This window comes from Sphaerodactylus townsendi, linkage group LG02, assembly GCF_021028975.2.
Source record: "Sphaerodactylus townsendi isolate TG3544 linkage group LG02, MPM_Stown_v2.3, whole genome shotgun sequence".
Classification (NCBI taxonomy): Eukaryota; Metazoa; Chordata; class Lepidosauria; order Squamata; family Sphaerodactylidae; genus Sphaerodactylus; species Sphaerodactylus townsendi.
Window position 1 is genome coordinate 65,629,034 of NC_059426.1, and position 21,487 is coordinate 65,650,520.

The window sequence follows — 21,487 nt, forward strand, 5'->3', positions numbered from 1 at the left end:
ATTGTGTCTCCTGGCAGTCTTTCCCTAGTTCTGATGTCATAGCACTTCAGGTTTTTTTAGCAACGTGACGGAAGTAGCTGTGCTATCTTGCATGAATGTATGTTGAAAGATGTGTGATACATTTTAATGAACTGGGCTGCTTCCTCATACAAAATGCCATGTTTGTGTGTGAGAAGACAGTGGAGGACATCTGTTTCCCTGAGCAACCAGAGGACTGCAGCAAGACCATTCTATGTGGAATACCTTGAAAAAGTATTATATAGGAAGAAATTAGGATTAGTGGATACCCAGGGAGACATATATGTTGCTGCATGTACATTCAGTCTCTGCATTCAGCTTTGCCTTTTAATATGAACCCTGACTATGCACAGTGAGTTATATAAATGAATGTCAGGACAAGACGTCTGGAATTGTTTGAATATGGCTTTATTAAGTAGTAGAAGCTTGTGATACAGGGATTAGCAGTACACTGACACGTTGGATGAACTTACTGGATCACTTCCTCTGATTTCTGTGACACCACTTGTCCATCCACAATCTCTTGTGTCATAACCACTACCTTCTTAATTGTTTGTCTCCTGGTGTCTGAAAAATAGGAGTAAGTAGGAGTTTAGAGGGAAGCGAGAGCAAGGAATCCCCTTTTTAAAAATGAAACAAAAAACCAAATTTGTTCCCTTCCAAACTCATCCTTGAGAGCAAAATGCATTCAGGTTCAACATAACGTTTCAAGAAGACATTTAAATGTTACAAAATTGCCCGAAACAAGCTGTTCCTCACTGAAAGTTGCAGGTGGAATTGCATGTTGATTTGGATGTGGTTGTGGAGAAGAGAAATGCCCCCTCCCTCAAAGGAATAATAAACTAAGTAGAGCATGGGTAGAAACTGCCTCCTTTCCCTCGCATGAGAAATGAACTCAAAGCCGATGCCACAGAGGAGGTTTTGATCTAGTCAGTGTCTCAGTGGAAAACTACAAGCCTACATACACTGCCTTGAGCTTTCTAGAGAAAAGTAAGCATTGAAACAAATTGACATTTTCAATATTTACGTCATCTCAGAACTGCATGTTTTAGACATTTATATTTATTGCTATTAATCAAGAAATGCAGGCAGTACCCTCCTGTCTAAGGAGGTTGTTAATGTTACCTGTGTATAAGAAAGATGCAACATGCAATTGTTTTCAAGTTCTGTGTGCACATGGGGGTCATGCATAGCACTGACTTCCAGAAGGTACTGGGATCTTAGCACGGTATGACATATGCTTTTGAGTCTCTGGATTTGGGAATCAAATAATTATGCAGCCAGGCAATTTACAAGTCACACCCAACCCAGTTGAAGCCTGTTGGTGGAAAAGCAGCAGGCAGCCACAAAGTTTGGGTGAGGATCTGTTTCAGATGCCTCATATGAAATTGGCAAGCAGTTTACAGCCATACACACAGATAGGAAGCAAGTAGCTCTGAACTAGTATGTCTACTGCTACACCACAGAGGGTCACTTACCTGCTTTGCCTGAGTTCTGCAGCTCCCCTCTGAAAATACAAAACATGCCAGGTATTTGTGTGCCGTGCCCTACGAAGATTTGCTTACTAAAACAATGTCCTGCTACAGATTTGTTTACAGCTGCAGCAGCACAGCTGTTCACTGTATCTGCTTCTGTTGTCTCTATTGCTTTTATGTGTGTAACACAAAGAACCTGAATGGTGTGTGACAGCCCATTCTTACCAACCACCCTGTTAAGCATTGACAGAGGATATAGTGCCTGATCTTATCTATATTTGTAAACTCTTAAACATTTTTGTTGTTGTTAGAAATGTTTGTTTCTAGGGACAAATAAAAATTGTAGATGTGCTGTCAGTGGCCCACTCTGAAAGAAGGTTAGCTTGACTATTCTAATTCACTGAGCTGTCAGGTCAAATACTACTGACTTGGTCATATGCTGGTTACAGCTTTAGAAATAAGCTAAGATAGGGTTTTAGCCCTAGATAGGATGAGCAGTTACTAGATTTTATGCTGGATCCAACTAAAAGGCAATACATGCATGGATTTATTTTCCTCTTCCCCCTTTCCCAGTCATTGTGGGACTCATGAACAAGAAGTAATGTAAGTCGGGGACTTCAATGCAATTGCCACTTTGTCCTTTTTTCCAGAAACAGCTTTGTGAATGGCAGGGTGGTAAATTCACCCAGGCCAGCCTCCTGATCCATGTATTTTGTTAGATTTCCCCCAACTCCCCATTCTTTGTATGGGACACACCTCTATGCATTATCTGGTAGAGTTGAATGTACTGGAGGAAACTTTCCATTTTCTGTCAATGAGGACATAATGGAGAGAAGAACAGCAAATCACAATGACCACATGGAGACTAGAATTAATCTTCTGTCAACATGAGAGTCACTCCTGCCCCACTTATGTTCGCAATGGAGAAGTAGCGTATTTGCCTGAGCATTTTTCTTACTAGCAGAACAAAATTATATGGAGGCATTCTACCCTGCAGAAAAACACTTGCGCAATGTGTGGAATGACATGGAACTCTCCAAAACAGGCTTGTGCCTAAGTAGTATGACTACATGAGTGGGCACCATAGCCCCTTGTTACCTCTCTGTTGCCCCCTCGATCAGACTGCGGTAGTGCTGTATCTCATTCTCCAACTTCGTCTTGAGGTCCAGAAGAGCTTCGTAGTCTCGGACTTGCCTTTCCAGGTCAGCCCGGCAGGCTGCCAAGTCATCTTGCAGCTTCATAATGACACGGTTGAGACTGCCTAAGTCATTGTGACAGCGATTTTCTGTATTCTTCAGGGTGTTCTCCAGGGTGTCCACCTGCATTGGAAAAAGTAGTAATATTTGATTAAGTATATTCTCTTTGTTTTGTAAGAGAATTGTCCTCAGCATTCCAGATGCTACACTGGAAGCGGAGTTCCTTGCATATAGCACAGGGCATATAACAAATAACAACAAAAACTGGCCAACATCCAATAAACTGGGTTAACTTATCCTGAGTCCCAAGATGCTTTGATATTGTTTTTTCTTGAACACTACCTACACTCCTACATTTTTTAAAATTTACTAAAACCTTTACTGATTTTCTTTGCTCCTAGCAAACCCAAGGAAGTTTTCAACAATAATACAGCCAGTTTTAAAGCCTTTACTTTAAAACTTCAGCCAGCAATCTGACAGCTAAGAGCCATCTATTAACTAATTAAATTAAAAGCTGCTTTGAACAGTCACTTTACACATTTTATGAAAGAAGACTTAAAGTGATGGTGTGGTATGAACTTTGGCAGCCCGTTCCATACCTTCAAAGGGAGAATTCAACATGAAAGTACTAAATTAGTGCTAAATTAGTAATTAGTGTTCTCATCCAAATAATACTTTTATCCAGACATGAACAAAAGACTTGGATTTCCTTACCATAAGTTCAGAATGACCCACCCTTAAAAGATGTTAATTAGTGCTTTTTATCACGTGTCATATTTCACTTTCCTTGATTAAAATTATCACGTTATGCCATTCTCTACAGTTAGGAGTTGTCCTCACTCCCTCTGAATGGATTTATTGTACATTGCTTTAAAACCACCCAATGAGAGAAAATGGAACCTCAGATATCTTTCTTCATTCATTAAGTGTGACAAGGTTCCTTCCACCTTTGTAAATCCGGTTAGGGGGGGCGGTATACTGTGTTTGCACACTCCATGCAACTGATGAAGTGAGGCCTGATTTAGGAACATTTCTGCAATAAATATTGTTAGTATTTAAGGTTCCATTGGATTTCTGCTTTATTAGGGTTTGAACCTGGAACCATTAGAATGCTTCGTATGCACTCTACTGCCAATCCAAGGCCACCCCCACATCACTCATTTTGATTCCTAAAGAGAAATGGTGTGTAGAATACACTGTTTCCCTCTCCTAAGATGGACAGAGTAGAGTAAGCATTATATCTAATCAAGGAAGGTATTATATGAAACATAAGGAGAACTAATTAAAGCCTGCTCTACGTGTTAGCCCAGGATTTATCTCCAGAACATGGGGTCATTTATGCATAAGATGACTCATTGCTACCTCAAAAACAGCGGATAGTTCTTGTTTCTAATGTTCCAGGATTGGGAGACCCTACCCCTTTCCCTGATCTAGAAAGCTGCAGAGGAATGGTGCCCACAGGCTATATTGAGAGGGAATGACAATATCATACCATTTTCTGAAGAGTTTGGCGTTCAATCTCCAGACCCTGTAGCTGCCGACGAAGCTCTGTCAACTCACTTCTGGCTTCCTCCAGTGCTTGGGTATTCACATCAACCTCTTGAGAAATGGAATCAAACTGCAGGGATAAGTGACAACAAGAGGGAAGAGGGAAGTAAGAGACAAAGCCATTTTGAGCATTCCTCAGTACCCTCATGACTGGTTCTCTCCTCACCTTGTTTTTGTACCAGTCCTCAGCATCAGCACGGTTCTGCTCAGCCACTTTTTCATACTGGTTGCGTATTTCAGCAATGCGCCCACTCAGGTCTTGTTTCTGTGGATTATCCACCTGCACTGTTACATCAGAGTTGGCAATCAGGGCACTGAGAGCATCGACTTCCTGCAAATAGAGAAAAAGATGGAGCTTTCTTCATTTTCACAAGCTGAAAGGCAGTCTGAATTTCTGGGCTAGGCTTCCATGAATGGGAACACTACCCTATGTTGAATATGCCATACATCTGTTAGCTGGGTTAGAATGAAAGGACCCTATATCCCAGATTCTCAACTCAGGCAATGAGCATGGAAAAGGAATCTAAAAATCCTCATTGCTACAACCATGCAGTATAGCAGACTATTAGGAGTTTGCTTTTTCATATAGTCACAACAGAGACTAGTGTGGTAACCTTATTTAACTGTTTATTTAAGGCCAAACCTCCAGAATGTATCTTTTCTGAGATCAGCAATAGGCATGTTCTGCTTAACTTGCATGATTAACTCTTCTTGGAAAAACTTTAGGCCAAAGGAGGTGGCTGCTCGAACCATTCTTTCTCTTCCAATTGCCAAAATGAACTTAGGGAAACAACTCTTAGCCAGTCATGTCTCTGGCTGAAACCTTACAGGAGAAAGGAAGGGAAACTGGAAGGGAGTGTCTATCAGCCATTTTAAACATTGTGAGCATCAATCATGTTGCAGACACTTTCTCCATTTCAGTGTGATCAAAAATTATATGTATATCATAAAATGAATGTTGTTAATGATTCATAAAATGCTATTATATTTCATAAAACGTAGATAAGAACCTGTGCTATAATAATTAGTTGTCCTATTGGTAATGGAAATATTGGATGAACAGATTCAAAATTTTTGTACATATACAGCCACAGCAACTTGGCAGTTGGTTGGAGTATAGCAGTATTTGACCATTCCTGACACTTTGGTCCATTTGACTGACATCACAACTTGGGAGGGCTGCCCTACAAATTAAGATCAAGCTTCATTTGTAAAATATATTTTCAGCACTCCTGAGGTTTTGCACATGCTGGAGCAGTTAGCACATTTTATTGTGTTTTAAATTTCAAAAATGTCTGCCATTTATGGCAAAGTCTGTGCTGGTAGAAGCAGGAGCTATAGGAGCAGACTAAAGTAGAGCTGGAGCCAAGATGTGTGTAGAAAGTTATTTGAGAAATTAAAGTCCCTTCATTCCCAGCCCAGTCTTCTGTGCTTCTGAATCTTTAGTTGACCATGTCTAAAAACTTCTCTGCACTCATGAGTCCACCAGATCCAGACAAATGCTTTCTAAAGATGGCGCTTAACGTTCTTGATTCCAAAGCCAGCACCAAATACCAGATTTGCACATTTGGCTAATGCTCATGTAGAGACAGGAAGCATGCAAGAATTGCTGCTATCTACTGTGTGTCAATCCCACCCACTGTGCCCATCACCTCTTTGTGGCTTTTGCGTAAGTGAGCCAGTTCCTCTCTGAGAGACTCCAGCTCCCCTTCCAGCTTCAAGCGTAGGAAGTTCGTGTCATCTATCATTTTGCGCAGCCCGTGGGTATCCTTTTGCACACTGTCACACACAGCTTGCTCCGCTTCCAGCCTGGAAAAAGAGAGGAAGGCAGGAGTTTAAAAACCATAGTGTGCGGCAAAAAATGTGTGGCTGGCTGAAGAGAGCTCAACACTTGAGACTGATCCTTATGATATTTTTATAGGTATACCTACACGATTATAAAATATATACACAGTACATCAAATACAATGAGTACATGTATGCGGAGTTGAATGTGTGTCTCTCAGACATACAGAAGGGATTGCCCAACCTTCTCCTAATGGTTACTTCTGAGCTTGCTAAGGATGGATGAGCTCTTGTCGTATCTAACAAGACTCAGATGTATGTGTATTTTCCTTTCTGAAATACTTGCCATTTGGTTCAGTAAGCCGTCAAATCTAAAAGAGACAGGCATAATCTTTCAAATTCTCATAAATGATAAAAACAGCAATCTAGAAAAAGCCATCAATAAATTAAAACTAATTAAAAATAGTAGCCAAAATAGCCACCTATTATTTAAACAGCTGTGGGTTTAATAATCCCCCACAGCCAAGTGGAAATGTTTTCAACAATCCAAGCTTTTCATAGCCTCTCTTGGAAGGGCGGTCACAACATAGAGAATGCCATGTCAGTAATAGATACAAGTTTGACTTCAGTTTGTGAAAGCAGAATCTCCTCGAATGAATGAAGCATGCCCTGAATCCGTATTCTCCACAAGAAAGCAAACTTTGTTTTTGCTGCATCACTGCAGACTGTAGTGGATCTCATATGACTTCTTCCACAGATTTTTAACATGCAAGGAATCTTCAGATTTAAAGTTCTTTCCACCATGTTGATCCCCACTTGCAAGTTCCAGTAGTACAACCCAGACACAAATTTATCACTTAACTGAGAACAAAGTAGCTAACCAGATGACACTCTGTATGAAACTACCAGTGCTTAGCTGACATGTAGGGCTTGAGTCAGGCTGGGTCCATAGTGAGCAGGATGCTCTAGCCCACCAGCCATATCATTTAAAAAGGTAAAGGTAGTCCTAAAATAGTTCTTAGGCAGCCATCTTTTCCCCCCTTATAATTTGCATTTAGTAGGCCTGGCAGGTTAAGTGAGTTTTTATAAAACACTGGGAGTTCTACTCATCCCCCTGAGGGGGATACATATCAGAAAACCCAAAGTCAAGCGAGTGCCAGGCAGCCCTCAGGCACATTTGGGACAAGCGATGGGAATGAAAACAATGGAGTAATGAAGAACAGACAAACCACAAAAGGTACAGAAATTCTGTTTTCAGAACACAGAACACAAACTCAGCATGGAATCTCAGAAAGAGATGAAGCTTTAAAAAAAATCCTCTCAGGAAAAAAAACCTGCATACTGGAAAAATATGATAGCCAATTGAAACTGGTAACCTTACTGTTAACTGCACAGAAAGTGAGAATTTTCATTTGGAGCCTATTAAAAAAGATAGCTTAAAGAAGTCTTTTAAAAAAATAAATAAAAACTCTTGCTTGGAATGTGGAATATTTTCTCCCATACTTTTTCTTCCATTCTGAGGACTATGCATAATACATCATGCCTACAGGCACAATTGTACAGTGTGCACTCTAACATGGTTGTAAACAAAATAACTTACTTATGCTTGAAGTAACTTACTTATGCTTGAAGTCATCAGCCGCCAGCCTGGCATTATCTATTTGCAGAAGCAGTTTGACATTCTCCATGTTTAGATCTTCAACCTGCCACGGAAAGGGACATTTTTATATTTATAACGGAAAATGAACTGAGAGACCTTCGGTTTACCAATGGGATGTGAGGATCCTGATCAGTGGACTATAAATTCTACACTAAGACAGTTTTATGACTTTTACTAGAAATTACCAAATTTTGGCAATAGTACTGTACTCCCACTAATAGCAAGTTTGACATCTATTGTCTTATAAGTCATACCAGGGGCAGGACCTTCACCACAGTGGCAGCAAAAGAAAGGGGGGGGATCCAAACCCAATCTGAAAAGCATTAGGCTTTTAGGATGTTATTTTTGATGATTTACACAAGGGTTTCCAGAATGATAGATTGAACAAAAATTCAACAATTTGATTTGTCCAGTTCAGTATTCTTTCTTTAACAATAACAATTCTGCTACCTCTGGCAATAGCCAGAAGCAAAGAGGGTTATTCAAAAGAAATCTCATGGTGTTTAAGGTCAGAAGGTGCTTAATTGGGGTGCTAGGGGGGGTTGGCCAAGAGGACTGTTCTGGGTTTTGGGGGTCCCAAGGGTCGCCTTCTCACCACCCACACTGCTTCACAACCCTTTCCAGACAAGCACTGGGCAGCATGCATGGCTGACAATGCCACTGTCTGGAGTGTCACTGCTGTGCATCTCTTGCATGCCAACAAGTGCAGCTGGGAGCACTTACAGACAAGTAGGTGAGGGAGGGTTCTGTGGCAGTGGACCCTGTCACTCCAAGTTTTTCAGATCCCCAACTCTGCCAAGAAGCCTGATACATTAAGGGAGTCAAAGAAGTGGCACAACAGAAAGGAATCTAAGGAGAAAGTAGGACTGCCCCAAAATGTTGCACAGAGTGTAAGAACAGGATGAACTTGGAAGGAAGTTGAAACAGGGCCAATATAGCAGGCTATCATCCTTGGTCAAAAAAGGCATAGTGATATCAAATATACAGTTCAGACTGTGTTAGTCTATTTATAGCAAAATAAAACAAAGGTCCAGTGGCACCTTACAAACCAACATTTCAGTATGAGCTTCCATGAGTCACAGCTCACTTCCTTAGCATATTATGGAAGCTCATACTAAAATAAAAGCAGTTAGTTAAGATGCCACTGGACTTCTGATTTATTGAACTCAGCGGCAGGTCAATAGTATACATTGAGGGAGTTAAGTCACAGAGGTGAATTGGCTGAGATGGTATGGTGTCTTGGAATGTTTACTCTCTGTGGAAAGAAAGCTGGTAGTTTGGCTGGTGTTAAAAACATCACAATAGAATGGTTGAGGACTGAGAAGAGATCCCAGGAGGCAAAGCAAAGGAAGGACAGGAACAAGGAAGCCAAAGAAAGGTCAGGTAGGGCACATCACCTTTTTTCTTATTTTAAGGAGTTGTTCCTGACAAGGGCTTGGGTCGGCGTTACTGACGCTGACCCGACGACGCCGGGACCGTCCACATGGACGGTCCCAGAAACTTACCTGCTCTCCAGCCCTCCGGCGCGTCGCCGGGGCCTGGGGACACGCCTCCCCTGCCCTGCACGCCTGCTTCAGCGTCGCAGAGCAGGGGGGCGTGTCCCCAGGCCTCGGCGACGCGCCGGAGGGCCGGAGAGCAGGTAAGTGGAGGGAGGGAGTGGGGGGGGGGAAAGCACCTGGAAGCCGCTGCCGTTCGCACGGTAGCAGCTTCCAGCCCGCGTTTCCAAGAAAGTGCGCTTCCCAGCACACTCTGGAAACGCCAGCTTGGCGCCGGTCAGGCGGCGCGAGGGCGGCGTGGCTGCGCTGCAGCTGCGCCCCCTGTGCGAATGGCGGCCTGGGGACGGCGTTTTTGCCGTCCCCAGGCCGCCATATTCCGCCCGTGCGGAAAGGGCCATACATACTATGTCATTTTCGGAAGGCTTTGTTCTGTTCCTTATTTTGGAGCTCTTCAAGTTGCAGCCATAATGCAGAATAAAGTTTTAGCAAAAGGCAGAGGAATCAGGGAAAATAGGCTGGGAGGGACTAGTCAGAGAGAGGCTGTAAAGAACTGTCAGAGTGCTTAAAATTGGGAAGGGTTTTACTATGGGGGAAAGAATAAGAGAAGTACTTAGAAAGCTGATCCAGAGACTGCAGGGGTGGGGGGTTGAAGTCGACCCACGCGGTCAGCGTAAGAACGAGACGAGACGCGGAGATAACATCTGGTGGAGATCGCCAGCAGCGGGAGACCGGAGGTCCGTGTTCCTAGCGAGTCTCCCGTCTGCCGGCTCCTGGCACCTTTTATTGTTATCCTATTGGGGGCGTGTAGGAGGGAGGACCGGGGGGAGTTCCGGGAGAGCGGGAGGTCGGGAGATCATCATGTGATGCATGATCTCATCTGGCTACGCATGGAGAGGAGCCGCACGCTGCTGAGCCTAATTCCTCACCTGGGGTAAGACCATTGTCCCTGCGCCTCGGGTGATTGAGTCAGACAGTGTTCATGACCGGGTGACTCATGGGGGGATGAGGAGTGGCGCGATGCGACCGGCAAGGCCGCAGGTCCGCTGGTCTCTAACGCGCTCTACCACGGCGCTTGCCGGGTCGGCAGTAATTTACTACTATCTCCTCCTTTTTTACATTTTAGAAAAGGGGGACCGAAATGCTAAGGGGCGACATTTAAAGGGATTGTCTCTCCTGCCGCCACGCTTAATATTGCTGACTGCTGCTTGTGTAACATTAGAACTTGCTTGCGGGGTAAGGGAAATTCGAGGGGCTTCTTACATACGCAGGCAATAATATTAGACAACGCATTGAAATCCAAAACAACTGATAATGAGGCACACAATTAAACCAATGCAGAGCTAAAAAATAATAGCACTCAACCATCCCTCCGGCAGCCAACTCCAGAGGGCTTCGACCACCAATGGGGCAAAACACATCATACTTCAGATTAGATACAACTTCTTGCAGCTCACATACATGAATCACCTTGGGAATTATCAGGAAAGATTAAAACAACACATACTATGTACATTCTCAATAACCTGCGGGATGTAATAACAATAAGTAATCAATAAAGTGCACGCATTGGTTCTAGGGTCGCTTGATCGAAGTTCCTGCTGCTCGGAGGTCAGAGCCGCCCAGAGCAATGGAGGTAGAATTGATGGGCTTCGCGAAGGCACAGGCCAGTCAGCTGCCAATAGTCTTGGTGTTATGAAAGCAAGTCCGGGGCCACAAGGGAAGTTGCGAGGGAGACAGGTTCCGCTTTGAGGGCTTTACCGCTGGCCGCCTCGGCTGGTGGAGGGATCGAAAAGGCAGAGCGGATGGAGGCGGCGGCGGCCGGCCTCCTGCGGAGCTTGGGGTAGCAGAGAGTCCCGGCAGACAGTATTGCAAGGAAATGCAGCAATAACAAATAACATAACAACTTCAAAAAATTAGGGCATGCAATAAATTCAAACAATAAAACATAAACGATAAGCATAGGCTGGATGATGTAATGGAAGGAAGGCAACCCGCAGTTGCATAATTGTCCGTCGCATGGCTCTTGCTGTTTGACTACCAAAGCTACAGAGCCGACATGGCGTTAGAGTCCATGGATTTCTCAAGAACGTGAGGAGAGCTACCGATAGTCTTTAGCATTGCAGGTTCAGCGATTCTCACGAAAGCAAGGTTGTGAGAGAAGGCGTGTTCCAACAATATTCTGCCGCTGAGAACAGCCGGAGAGTTCCAAGGGTTAATCTATCAGGAATGTCCCTGGTTGCAACTCCAAGCCCCAGCCAGGCTGCAGAGGAGAGAGAACAGCATCAGATGAGGAGCAGCAACACGCGGCATCAACCTCTGAGCCACAGCTGGCCCAGGCTGCCGCCCAGGGGGGTGGTGACAGCGGGGGCTGTGATCCCAGTGGAAGAATGGGTGTGCCGGCTCCAGAGAGATCCCTCCCATCTCGGCCCAGGCTGGGGCAAGCAATCGGCCCCTCTCGACAGGGCTGGCGGGGTCGGATCCTCCAGGGAGGCCCCGCTCCATCTCCGGGATGGGGCTGGTCTGGCATGGCGAAGCTGGACTCCTGTATGGAAGGCAGAAAAGACAAGCAACGCTTTTCCCCTAGGGGTTTTACATGCTGGCTGAGTTAGTCCTTATAGATGACAGTGGAAGAATTTTCGAGCCCTGAGTAGGGGCGGGCAATTTTTTGATAGAGAATAGAGAAGAGTACTTTTGATATGGTCTGGCTGGATGAGACCTTGATTAAATCAATAGGGGAACTACTCTGCTTGTTTTGGCCAAGCTGCTAGGCTTTGTTGGCCCATTCGGCTAACCCATCACTTGCAACATTCAGGGCGTTAAGAGATACAAGGCAGGGAATTGCCCGAAGGCTTAGGAGAAGGGAGAGGTCATATCCAGGTCGTAATGTTTGTTTGTAAAACAATCCCAATCACCGCCTGCTGGGTGTGTGGGTTTGCAAAGCAACTTGAACAATTCACAATTATAGTCATATCGTGAATATAGCGCCTATAGGAAAGAGATGAGTAGAGAAGATGAAAAGAAAAACAGTTCCTGGGCTTGAGGTTTGGATCACAGGAGGCAAATTGAGAGGGGCTTGGTAAAAACCCTTTATCAGATCCTAGATCTAGAGGTGGGGTAAGCGTCAGCCCATTAGAAAGAGGGAGGGTGTGCAGAAAGGAAGGCAGGGGAAGGGGTTGGAAGTCAGCCTCTACCTTCCTCTCCCGTAAGGGGACTTGGGTCGGCTTGAGCTCGCCTACCTTCACAGCGGAGGCTGTGTAAGATAGGTGTGGCTGAGAGACCTCCCCTTGGCACTGTGACTAGCCAGGGAGCCCCTCAGCAGAGAATGTGGGAGCATGAAAATGATTTTGGCTTCATATGTAAACTTGCGCCACGCCAATGTGGCAGTGTAGGCTCAGATGGACGAAGGAAAAGGTTCTGGCGAGAGGTTTGAAGAAAAGTTTTGAAGGTTTAAACTAAGATGGAGGCGGCTTGAAGCAGGTCCTTCCATCGGTATCCTGGGGAGCACGCAAGACGAAGCTGTGTCCCAAGCGCATATGGATGTTGTAATGGGCTAAGCCTTCAAAGGCATTAAGTAACACATAATCAGGAAGGAGAAAAATTTTAATTGAAGCACAAGAGCATAGCTTAGAAGCAATGGAAAAATCCCCCCCCTATGAGGGGAAAACTTTAGGGGTCTCTTGAAAGGGGGCAAGACATACAGAACATACATAGGCATACAGAGCACATATAAAGTAACGAGGGAGGATTGCAACTCTGATTTGGAGATTTTGCTCGAGAAAGTGCTGACGATTTTGCTGCCACTGGGAGCTTTGAGCTTAGCCCTTTGCACAGGCTCAGAGGCTATGAGATCTGGTTTGAACCTTACAGCTGGAGAGGGCCAAGGGGGCTTCTTCTTCACGAAGGACCTTTGGTTTAAGGCCACAGTGCGAAGCATCTTCCTTCCATGCCTCATTGTCCTGTAGATTGGCTATGGGGCATTCTGAGGAGGGCTCAACGCAGCAGTCCTCTTCCACAGCATTCCTTTCTGCCGCAATTCAGTGACTGTGGACTCTGTAGAGATTTTGAAATGCGTACCATTCTGGGGCACTGGCGGAGGCATGATGACTTTGGAAGTAGAAGGGGCTAGAGCAGGAAGTATAGGACGTAGGGGAGCGAGTAACGAGATTTAGATTAGCTGAACTTAGATTAGACTCAAGTGAGAGCATAGAGGCAGGGTGTTCCGGTGAACTTGGCAGTTCGCGGCAGGATGCTTGTCCATACTTGGATGTGGATGAATTGCGCATGGGGTCGATGACCCGGATGATGAACAACCCCTGTTCAGCGGCGGAAGCTTTTGGCAAGATCTCAGCCTAATGGTCTCCTCGTGGGGATGGGATCACTATACTGAGCTGGAGCAGCTAAGATCTCATGGGGGAGCTCCGAGGGGTTTGAGGCGCGGATCTTGGTTCCGGGCTGAGATTCGCTGGCCTCCCCAGCGGGCATTGGGAGCGCTCGGCCCTAGACTTTCCTGGGGGTCTTCGCCTTCCGGGGAGAGAGAATCCGGCGTCAGGGTTGTAGGTGGCCCCGCGCAGCCTACACCGAAATGTCCTGGCTTGCTGCAATTGAAACACTTCACTTCGGGCTGCCTCATGGCAGCGGAGAGGGCGGCTAATTGAAGCTAAGCTGGCTTGATGGGCTTAAAGACCCGATATCCTGGCAAGCATGTCGGCCAGCTCGTTCCTTCCTAGGGTCGGTGATCGCTTTGCGTAACTCAGCGGAGAGGCTGCTCTCCTGGCGCTTTATGAGTTCGCTCTGGGCCTCCTCGTCAACCTTGCTCTTGAGGGCCTCCTGGAGCCTGTTCACAAACTCAGCATAGGGTTCTCGAGGCTTCTGTCATGCTAGAAAAACTTTGGGTTACTGTCCGGGCATTGGGGACTTTCAAAAAACGCCTTTGTAGGTTTATCTCAGAGTGCTTAACGGCAAGTGTGGCTAACCGCAAGGGACGATTCGCTGATTGTTGGGGTTACTGAAGGCATCAAAGCCAGAAGCTGAGCTGTTATGTAGGCGCCGAGGCGGCTGCCCCGCTAAAGCATTGCTGGCGGAACTCGCTCTCCCAGAGATCACAAATTGTGCAGGGTCTGTGGAGCATGCTGAAGGTGGTCTTCCAGTCGTCCGGAACTATTAAGTGATTCCTCGCGAATTTCTAGCATGCCTCTCACATAGGGGCTGGTGACTCTTTACGCCCCGGCGACCGCTTATGTGGAGCTCCAGTGAGGATGTTATAGCTTAAAGGGCGGTATTCTCGACAACCCGTCGAATGACGCCAACCTCAGTATCTGTGAAGTGGACGGGCAATAATGCAAGAATCTTCGCATCGCCTTCCGCCAGGGTTTCTTTCTTCTGCAGATCGCGGCTAATAATGCCTGGGTAAGAGTTTTGTCCCGCTGCCATTACATGGCGCTTGACGGAGCAGTGGCTTCGGAAAATGAAGGCGGAGCAGGAGGCCGGTCAAAGGGAGAGTTTGAATTGGGTGAAGGAGCCAGGGGGGGCGGTGAAGGAGTGACAAGGCGTCCAATTTAGTGGATAGAGAAAATTCCGGGGTTGAAATTGAAGGTGAAAGATCGGCGAGGGCGCTCTTACAGCAAGGGAGCCAGAGGTCTGTGCAGGCTGATGGCGCATAAAACATTGTCTCCACGCCAGTAGCAGCTTACATCGGCGCTGAGGCTCTGTGCTTAAGAGTGCTCCCGATGTTTTCCCAGTCCTTAAGATTCAATGTCCCCCCCTCTGGGTACCATGGACACTGAGCTTCAATCTCCTCAACCAATATATGCAGCTCCCTTCTTCTTACGGGGACTTGCCAGATTTCGTTAACGCCAGTTCGCCAACGCATTTGCTTGTCATAAGTTCTGCTTTTGCAAGCTCCTTATACTCACCGCGTTCCGCCGGACGAGAGAGTGTCCTAGGACGCTGTTGTCTCTGGATGCTACCGGATCCAGAGGACATGACATACCGAAACGGTGGTCCTCCTGGATGATCCAGCGGACTTCGGTATCGCGGCCCTTCCCCAGGCTTAATGCGAGCAGGGTGGAGGTTCGAGGATTCCCGGGTTTCGCAACACCAGCTTGAAGCTCCACCCACGCGGTCAGCGTAAGAACGAGACGAGACGCGGAGATAACATCTGGTGGAGATCGCCAGCAGCTGGAGACCGGAGGTCCGTGTTCCTTAGCGAAGTCTCCCGTCTGCCGGCTCCTGGCACCTTTTATTGTTATCCTATTGGGGGCGTGTAGGAGGGAGGACCGGGGGGAGTTCCGGGAGAGCGGGAGGTCGGGAGATCATGTGATGCATGATCTCATCTGGCTACGTGCGGAGAGGAGCGTACGCGTCTGAGCCTAATCCTCACCTGGGGGCAAGACCATTGTCCCTGCGCCCGGTGATTGAGTCAGACAGTTCATGACCCGCGACTCATGGGGGGATGAGGAGTGGTGCGATGCGACCGGCAAGGTCAGCAGGGTCCGCTATGTCCCAACGTGCTCTACCACGGGCGCTGCTGGGTCGGCAGTGCACTACTACAGGGGGTGGCTGCTATATAAAGTGGGACACCATCACCTAAAAACCACCAGCTGAAGAAAGTAAGGAAACCAAGGCAAAAATGCCAACAGAGCTGAGGAAATGGGCACTAGGGGCCTACATTTAGATGTTAACTGGAAGCATGCAGGTAATTTCTCTTTTGTACAGAACTGGCATGGCTGGGCCACAAGATCACAGGTGATAATGCTGCTTGCTAGCTTACCCTCACAAGAAACAAAACTGCAGTTTGTTTCAAGTCCTGATTGAAGTTCAAGTGGGTTGCCAATGCTGGATTGGGCAGTTCTTGGAGAATCTTTTGGGGGGGGCGGGGGTAGCACCTGGGAAAGGACCCCAGCAGGGTTACATGCTATTAAGCATACTCTCCAAAGCAGCCATTTTCTCCAGAGGGAACGGATCTCTGTCATACAGATATCAATTGAAATTCTGTGAGTTCTCCAGGCCCCACCTGAAAGTTGGGAGTCGTAACTTCACCAGTCACCAGTCTAGTACGCTGTGCAAAGAGAAGTTCCAACAAGATAGATGGAAGATGCTCATGAGTTGCTGGTAATTGCCAAGCTTTGGAAAGTGTCATATGAAGGCATATACCAGGGGGCCATAGATCTATGTTAGCATATCTCAGCTTATTTGGACCTTGGTGCTGCAGGAAAGGACAAGCAATCAAGGAGATCACCATTTATGCTATCAACTGGCCTTGTCAAATGTGTGGGGAGGAGGTCTAAGTTGTCCCTAAAACAGAAAAAAATAATGGAATGTTATTTACTTTCATTCCATGAAAAGCTTTGGCTGCCCATTTCCACATACTAAGCCACTATTAAAGGCGCAGGACATTTTTCTCCAGGGATTATGGCAACCTTTCTATCAACTGGAGAAAAAGCTATATTCTACTAACTGAGGGAAATAATGTTGGAGGAAAAGAAAGAAATATGTTCATTACTAAGAATCATTTATGGTCCCTAGTCATTTCTTTTCTACAATCAACTAAAGCCACATTGAAACAATGGTTTCATATGGCCTTAAATGTTTGTCCTTATGAGCAATGTTTTATTATTTGTTTACTCAGAAGTAAACCTAATTCAGGAAGGGTTCTGCTTACAGTTTTCGTTTTGCTTTTCAACTCAGTTACTTCTAGTAGCAAGAGTGTTCAGTTGACAGTTACATTCACTCCTAGTGGAAGAGAACTTTACTACTTTTCTCTTGGCCACCAAAATCATTAATTATTTTTGTTATTCTTCTTCTTTTCTCTCTCTCTCTCTCTCTGATGCTTCTAGAATGCAACAAAGAGCTAAGATATATTAAGTGTTGGTGGCTGTGAACTGTAAACTTAATATAACTCGCTAAAATTTGAAGCATTTCCCATAAATGGAAAGAGGTTGGCAGATCAGGATCTTAGTCAAAGGGGAAAGCACAGTGACCAGATGGATCTAGAAAAGCACAGAATTGCAAAGCTAATGACTTTTTTCCCCACATACAGTTTTTCAGATATGAGAGACTGCAGGCTAGTACAAGGAAAATATTAATGCCGCGAAAATGAACTGTTATTTATTTTAGGGGAGGCAGGTACATTGGAAAAGGAAGGATTATGTGATTTTTCAAGGAAGTTAATGAAGCTCTACATTTAGGGAGTGTCTACATCCTTCTTGTTCATTGTTTGGATTTAGACAAAGAAACAAGGAAAGAAGGGAAACAGAGCTAGAAAGAAGCTGTTAGATTTCGGGGTGTGGGAAGAGCCAGGGGTATGTAGCAAGTGGCTTGTTTGCTTTACAGTGAAAGCAAGAAAGCTATTAGATCTCTTGCATATATCATCAAATATCAACACCTGCACTGAGGCAACTGTAACTTCTCTACAGTAATGGGCAGAACTTTTCCATAAGACATTTAGGGCCGCTGCCATCAGAACTCATATCTCTAGTAGAGCACTTTGAAAGGCAATGGTAGGAAAACAATTCACAAATGCAGTAAATTAGTTTCAAGCAGAATTGCTAGAAAATAAAAAGTTGGTCTGGCAACCCAGCCAGATGATCAGAGTTCCAGGAGGTAAATCTCTTCCTCCTTGTTAGCAGCACTGGGAACAGGAAACATTGGCTATCAAAAACAGACATCGTTTGAGATCTCAAAGGCCTGTACAGATTGTTATTTATATCCCACCCAGAACTCAAAGCAATGTTTGTGGCATTCCTAGTTAAAGCCCCCATCAAAATCCGGCTTCAGAATCAAAGCTACATCAAGATATACTGGCTGTTGCGGGGTTTTTGTACTGTGTGGCTGTGATCTGATAGATTTTGCTCCAATGTTTCACCCGCATATGCAGCAAAACAGTAGGAGCAAAAACTACCAGAGTACAGCCATACAGTCCAGAAAACTCACAGAAGCCAGGTGACAGTAGCCTGGTGGGCCACTGCGAGTAGCAGAGAGCTGGACTAGATGGACTCTGGTCTGATCCAGCTGGCTTGTTCTTATGATTCCAGCTGTGGAAGCGTTCAACAATACTTTACATGAAGATATTTGAAACTATTCTCCAGGCCCAAGCTCTTTCCACTGGATGGATCGAAACAGCCCAAAATAATAGCCCTCCATAGGCAGCCACCCATTTTTTTGGCCCAAGGAGTCACGTGCTTTTAAAGTTTCTGACAATGGAAATTCCAGGCAAACCCATTGTACAGTCACAGTCTTGACTTTTTAAAAGAGTTCTGGAAGGTGTTTTTGTGTTGTTTTTCAGAGAAGCAAAAACAGATAGAGCTAAAAGGAAAGGAGGCAAGAGTATATAATAAAATCTACTGAATCCCTGCTACTAGCAAGAACTAATGCAGAAGCACTGCATGAACTTTTTACAGTGCAGTGCAGGTCATACCTCACCACAGTGTGTATTTGAAATAGTGGACATCAATTGCTGCAGAGTCAGGGACCAGTGCCTTCTACCATCCTTCCCCAACCCCTTGAGCTGCAGCACTGATTTGACTAACTTTATAGCATTTGAAATATGAAAGTCGGGTGAGGAATTTTACTCCCCAAATGTATTTTGTGATTATATAGAGAAGTCAGATGGGCAGCTGATCACTCTGAAAAGCCACATATTCCCTTTCTTCATATGGAAGAGGAAACGCTCATGACATATTTTTCTTGTGAGTGTTTAGTATCTGAAAGCAGATAAGGAAGATCACAGAGTTTCAAAACTAACTTTTTCAGCTAGTTTCCAAAATGTAATAGTTGACTAAACGCCTGCCTAAACCCCAAACCCACTTTACAAATGGTATGTTCATTTGACCTTTGCTCACCTAAATGCAAGATTTTCAAAGATGTATCAACAAAAAAATTTAAATTAAATTAATACACAACAGACTGAAAAACTGGAAAATTCTCGGCGCTTCTCAGAGCGTACTCAGTTTTACCAAACTTGTCTCGTGTGGAACCAAAGCATCTGAATTTGTAAACAAAATTTGAGTACTTATTTGCTGGGACTCCAAGGCAAAAGTGTGAATGCCAAGACAATATTGCCCCCCCCCCCCGTCTTTGTCTCTTTCTCTCACTAAAAAAATTAACTTGGAATTGGGCAATGTAGCAGAGCAGCAAGACTGTGTAACCACATTTCAAGAATACAGGAATCTTCAAAATAGACTTAACTGTGGGCAACATGGGATGAGGAAACTCCACCCATCTCCAAGTTACTTAATTTTGTATGGATATAGGTCTTATTTTTCCAAGTTCACAAAGGAAATTTTACCCTCTTCTTGGACTATCCTAATATTTAATTCTCCTCTTTGTAAATCATTGTGGGCAAAATTCAGCAAAAAGTTTTTTATCAAAATCAAGTCATAGATGACTTAAATCCTATTGATATCAATGGAATAAATGGCATGACAACTTCTGCTGACAAGTACCATGTCTACTGTAGGACATACTGGAACCACGGCAAGTGTTCCAATGCTCCCTGTGCTACAATGCTATCCTGCTTCGATTTCTTATTTGTTTAAGAATCACAAAAAATGTTGAGCCATCCCAGTCTGCCCATACAATTTCTCCTCTAGGCTCCTAATCTGAACAAATTCATGGGATCTCCAAGCCCTTATTCTGCAAGGGACCAGGCAGTTTATATCTCCCAGCATCCCACCCCACCTATCATCTTCAGATACATGTTTGGACATTTCTTGTCAATCTGTTTTATTCATCTGGGATATTCTCTTCACCGCTGATAACTACATGACTAGGCAGATTTTGGTGGGGAGGGGGGCTATATGCTGCTTTCTCCTACTACTAATAATAATTTGCATTAATAACATTCTTAGAGCATTCAGAGCACTTTTATATATAACCCTGTCAGAATTCCTACAGCCACACTGTAACGTAGGCATTACTATCTCTGTGCTTCAGAGGAGGGAATAAGAAAAGGGGTTGACTAAGGCAATGTTGTGGGTTCATGTAAGATACAAAATTTGAACTGAGAACAGCCTGAGCATATAACCTCTATAGTGCTGTGCTACACCAGCTCCATATTTCCACCTTACTTGGACTACAGACTTGCACATTCCTACCAGGCAACCGCTTGACCATAGATGCAAGTCACCCAGTCCTTTGCTCTCTTTCCACCTCCCTTCTTTCACTCATACCTGCTGATTTTGGCTCTCTTGTCTGGTAGGGTTTGCCTCCATTGGCTCAAATCATCTGGATGTGTCTGCAGCGTTGACTTCGCTGAAGCCCCGGCCTATAATGTCTTATACCAAGCTCAGATGGCGGCGCTGCCAGGATTTCAGCTTTAGTTCACGTAGCTCTGTTTGCTGCTGTGCACTGTTTGTGAGAGCTGGCCCTGAGAGTTGGGATCAATCTGGGGACAATGGCCTGCACATGATCTTACTGGATTGTGGGTACCTCTGGTGCCTAATAAGTTTACCTTGAGATCCTCTTCCTGAGCTCCCTGCCCATCTCCTATAGACTATTTCCCTCCGGAGGGATGCTTTCATCCCTGGCAACCCGCTCCAAACTGGACTCTACAGGACTCAGCCAGCGCTTTCTGCCCATCCATGCCCACTGGCTAGGGACCCTCACCTGCTTGCGCAGATCGGCCAGGGGCCGCTCGCACGCTTCCCAGTCTTTATGGCCGACCGCCCCGGCTCTGCGCGCCCGGATAGCGGCGATCTCCTGCTCCAGAGCTCGGTTGGCCGCCTCCAGCCCCCGCACCCGCTGCAGGTAGCCGGCCAGGCGCTCATTCAAGCTCTGCAGAGCCTCCTGCTGCCGGCCCGGGCCCAGCAAAATCGGCTCCGCGCGATCCAGACTGGCTCGCGCCGCGGGCAGCGCCGCATGCAGCCGGCCCAAGGAGAACCAGGAGTCCGAGCCGCTGGAGCTGCCGCGCCCCGAGCCGGCAGAAGAGCCCGGCAGCAGCAGCAGGCGCCCCGAGCCCGTCGACGCGGAGCCGCTGCGGGGCCGAGAGAAGGACAAAGCCATGGCGAATGATGCTCCCGGGACGGACGGCTCCCCACGGCCCTGTTATAGCCCCCCGCCTGCCTCCTCATTTGCATGGCCAGGTCACTGTGGACCAATGGAAAAGATCCTGGGCTGCACGTTAGCGGGGCAGCCACCGTGAAGTCTCATATTTGCATTGGACATGGAGAGAGTGGCTCCCGCAGGTGCCAAAGCAGGCTTATTTGCACGACCCTCATTTGCATGAGAGATGACGAGCTCCTTCAGTCAAGCGGGCTCAGCTTTCACCACTTAGCTTAAGCCCCTGGAGACCCACCCGCTGGGCAAACAACA

At 45.9% G+C, this 21,487-nt stretch overlaps 1 protein-coding gene across 2 annotated transcripts; it reads right to left on the bottom strand.

Annotated features, from left to right (window-relative positions):
- Positions 1–410: 410 nt before the first annotated feature.
- On the bottom strand, positions 411–21,322 carry LOC125425698 (keratin, type I cytoskeletal 18-like). 2 transcript variants are annotated; one of them, XM_048483222.1, is made up of 8 exons: positions 20,783–21,322; positions 7,643–7,725; positions 5,890–6,046; positions 4,404–4,568; positions 4,182–4,307; positions 2,592–2,812; positions 1,497–1,525; positions 411–585 (listed from the first exon to the last, which is right to left on the bottom strand). In XM_048483222.1, exons 1-8 carry the CDS (start codon positions 21,176–21,178, stop codon positions 488–490), a joined length of 1,275 nt encoding a protein of 424 aa, XP_048339179.1. In that variant the 5' UTR covers positions 21,179–21,322; the 3' UTR covers positions 411–487. The 2 variants fall into 2 exon arrangements, with proteins under 2 accessions (XP_048339179.1, XP_048339181.1); XM_048483224.1 differs by lacking the exon at positions 1,497–1,525 and having other exon boundaries at positions 20,783–21,319.
- Between the last annotated feature and the right edge of the window lie 165 nt (positions 21,323–21,487).

Excerpts from the sequence above, each read along its gene's own strand:
- LOC125425698 (XM_048483222.1), bottom strand. The coding sequence starts at position 21,178 with ATGGCTTTGTCCTTCTCTCGGCCCCGCAGCGGCTCCGCGTCGACGGGC. Across the intron at positions 6,047-7,642 it reads GCTGATGACTTCAAGCATAA|GCTGGAAGCGGAGCAAGCTG; the intron begins GTAAGTTACTTC and ends CTCTTTTTCCAG. Across the intron at positions 4,308-4,403 it reads AGGACTGGTACAAAAACAAG|TTTGATTCCATTTCTCAAGA; the intron begins GTGAGGAGAGAA and ends TTATCCCTGCAG.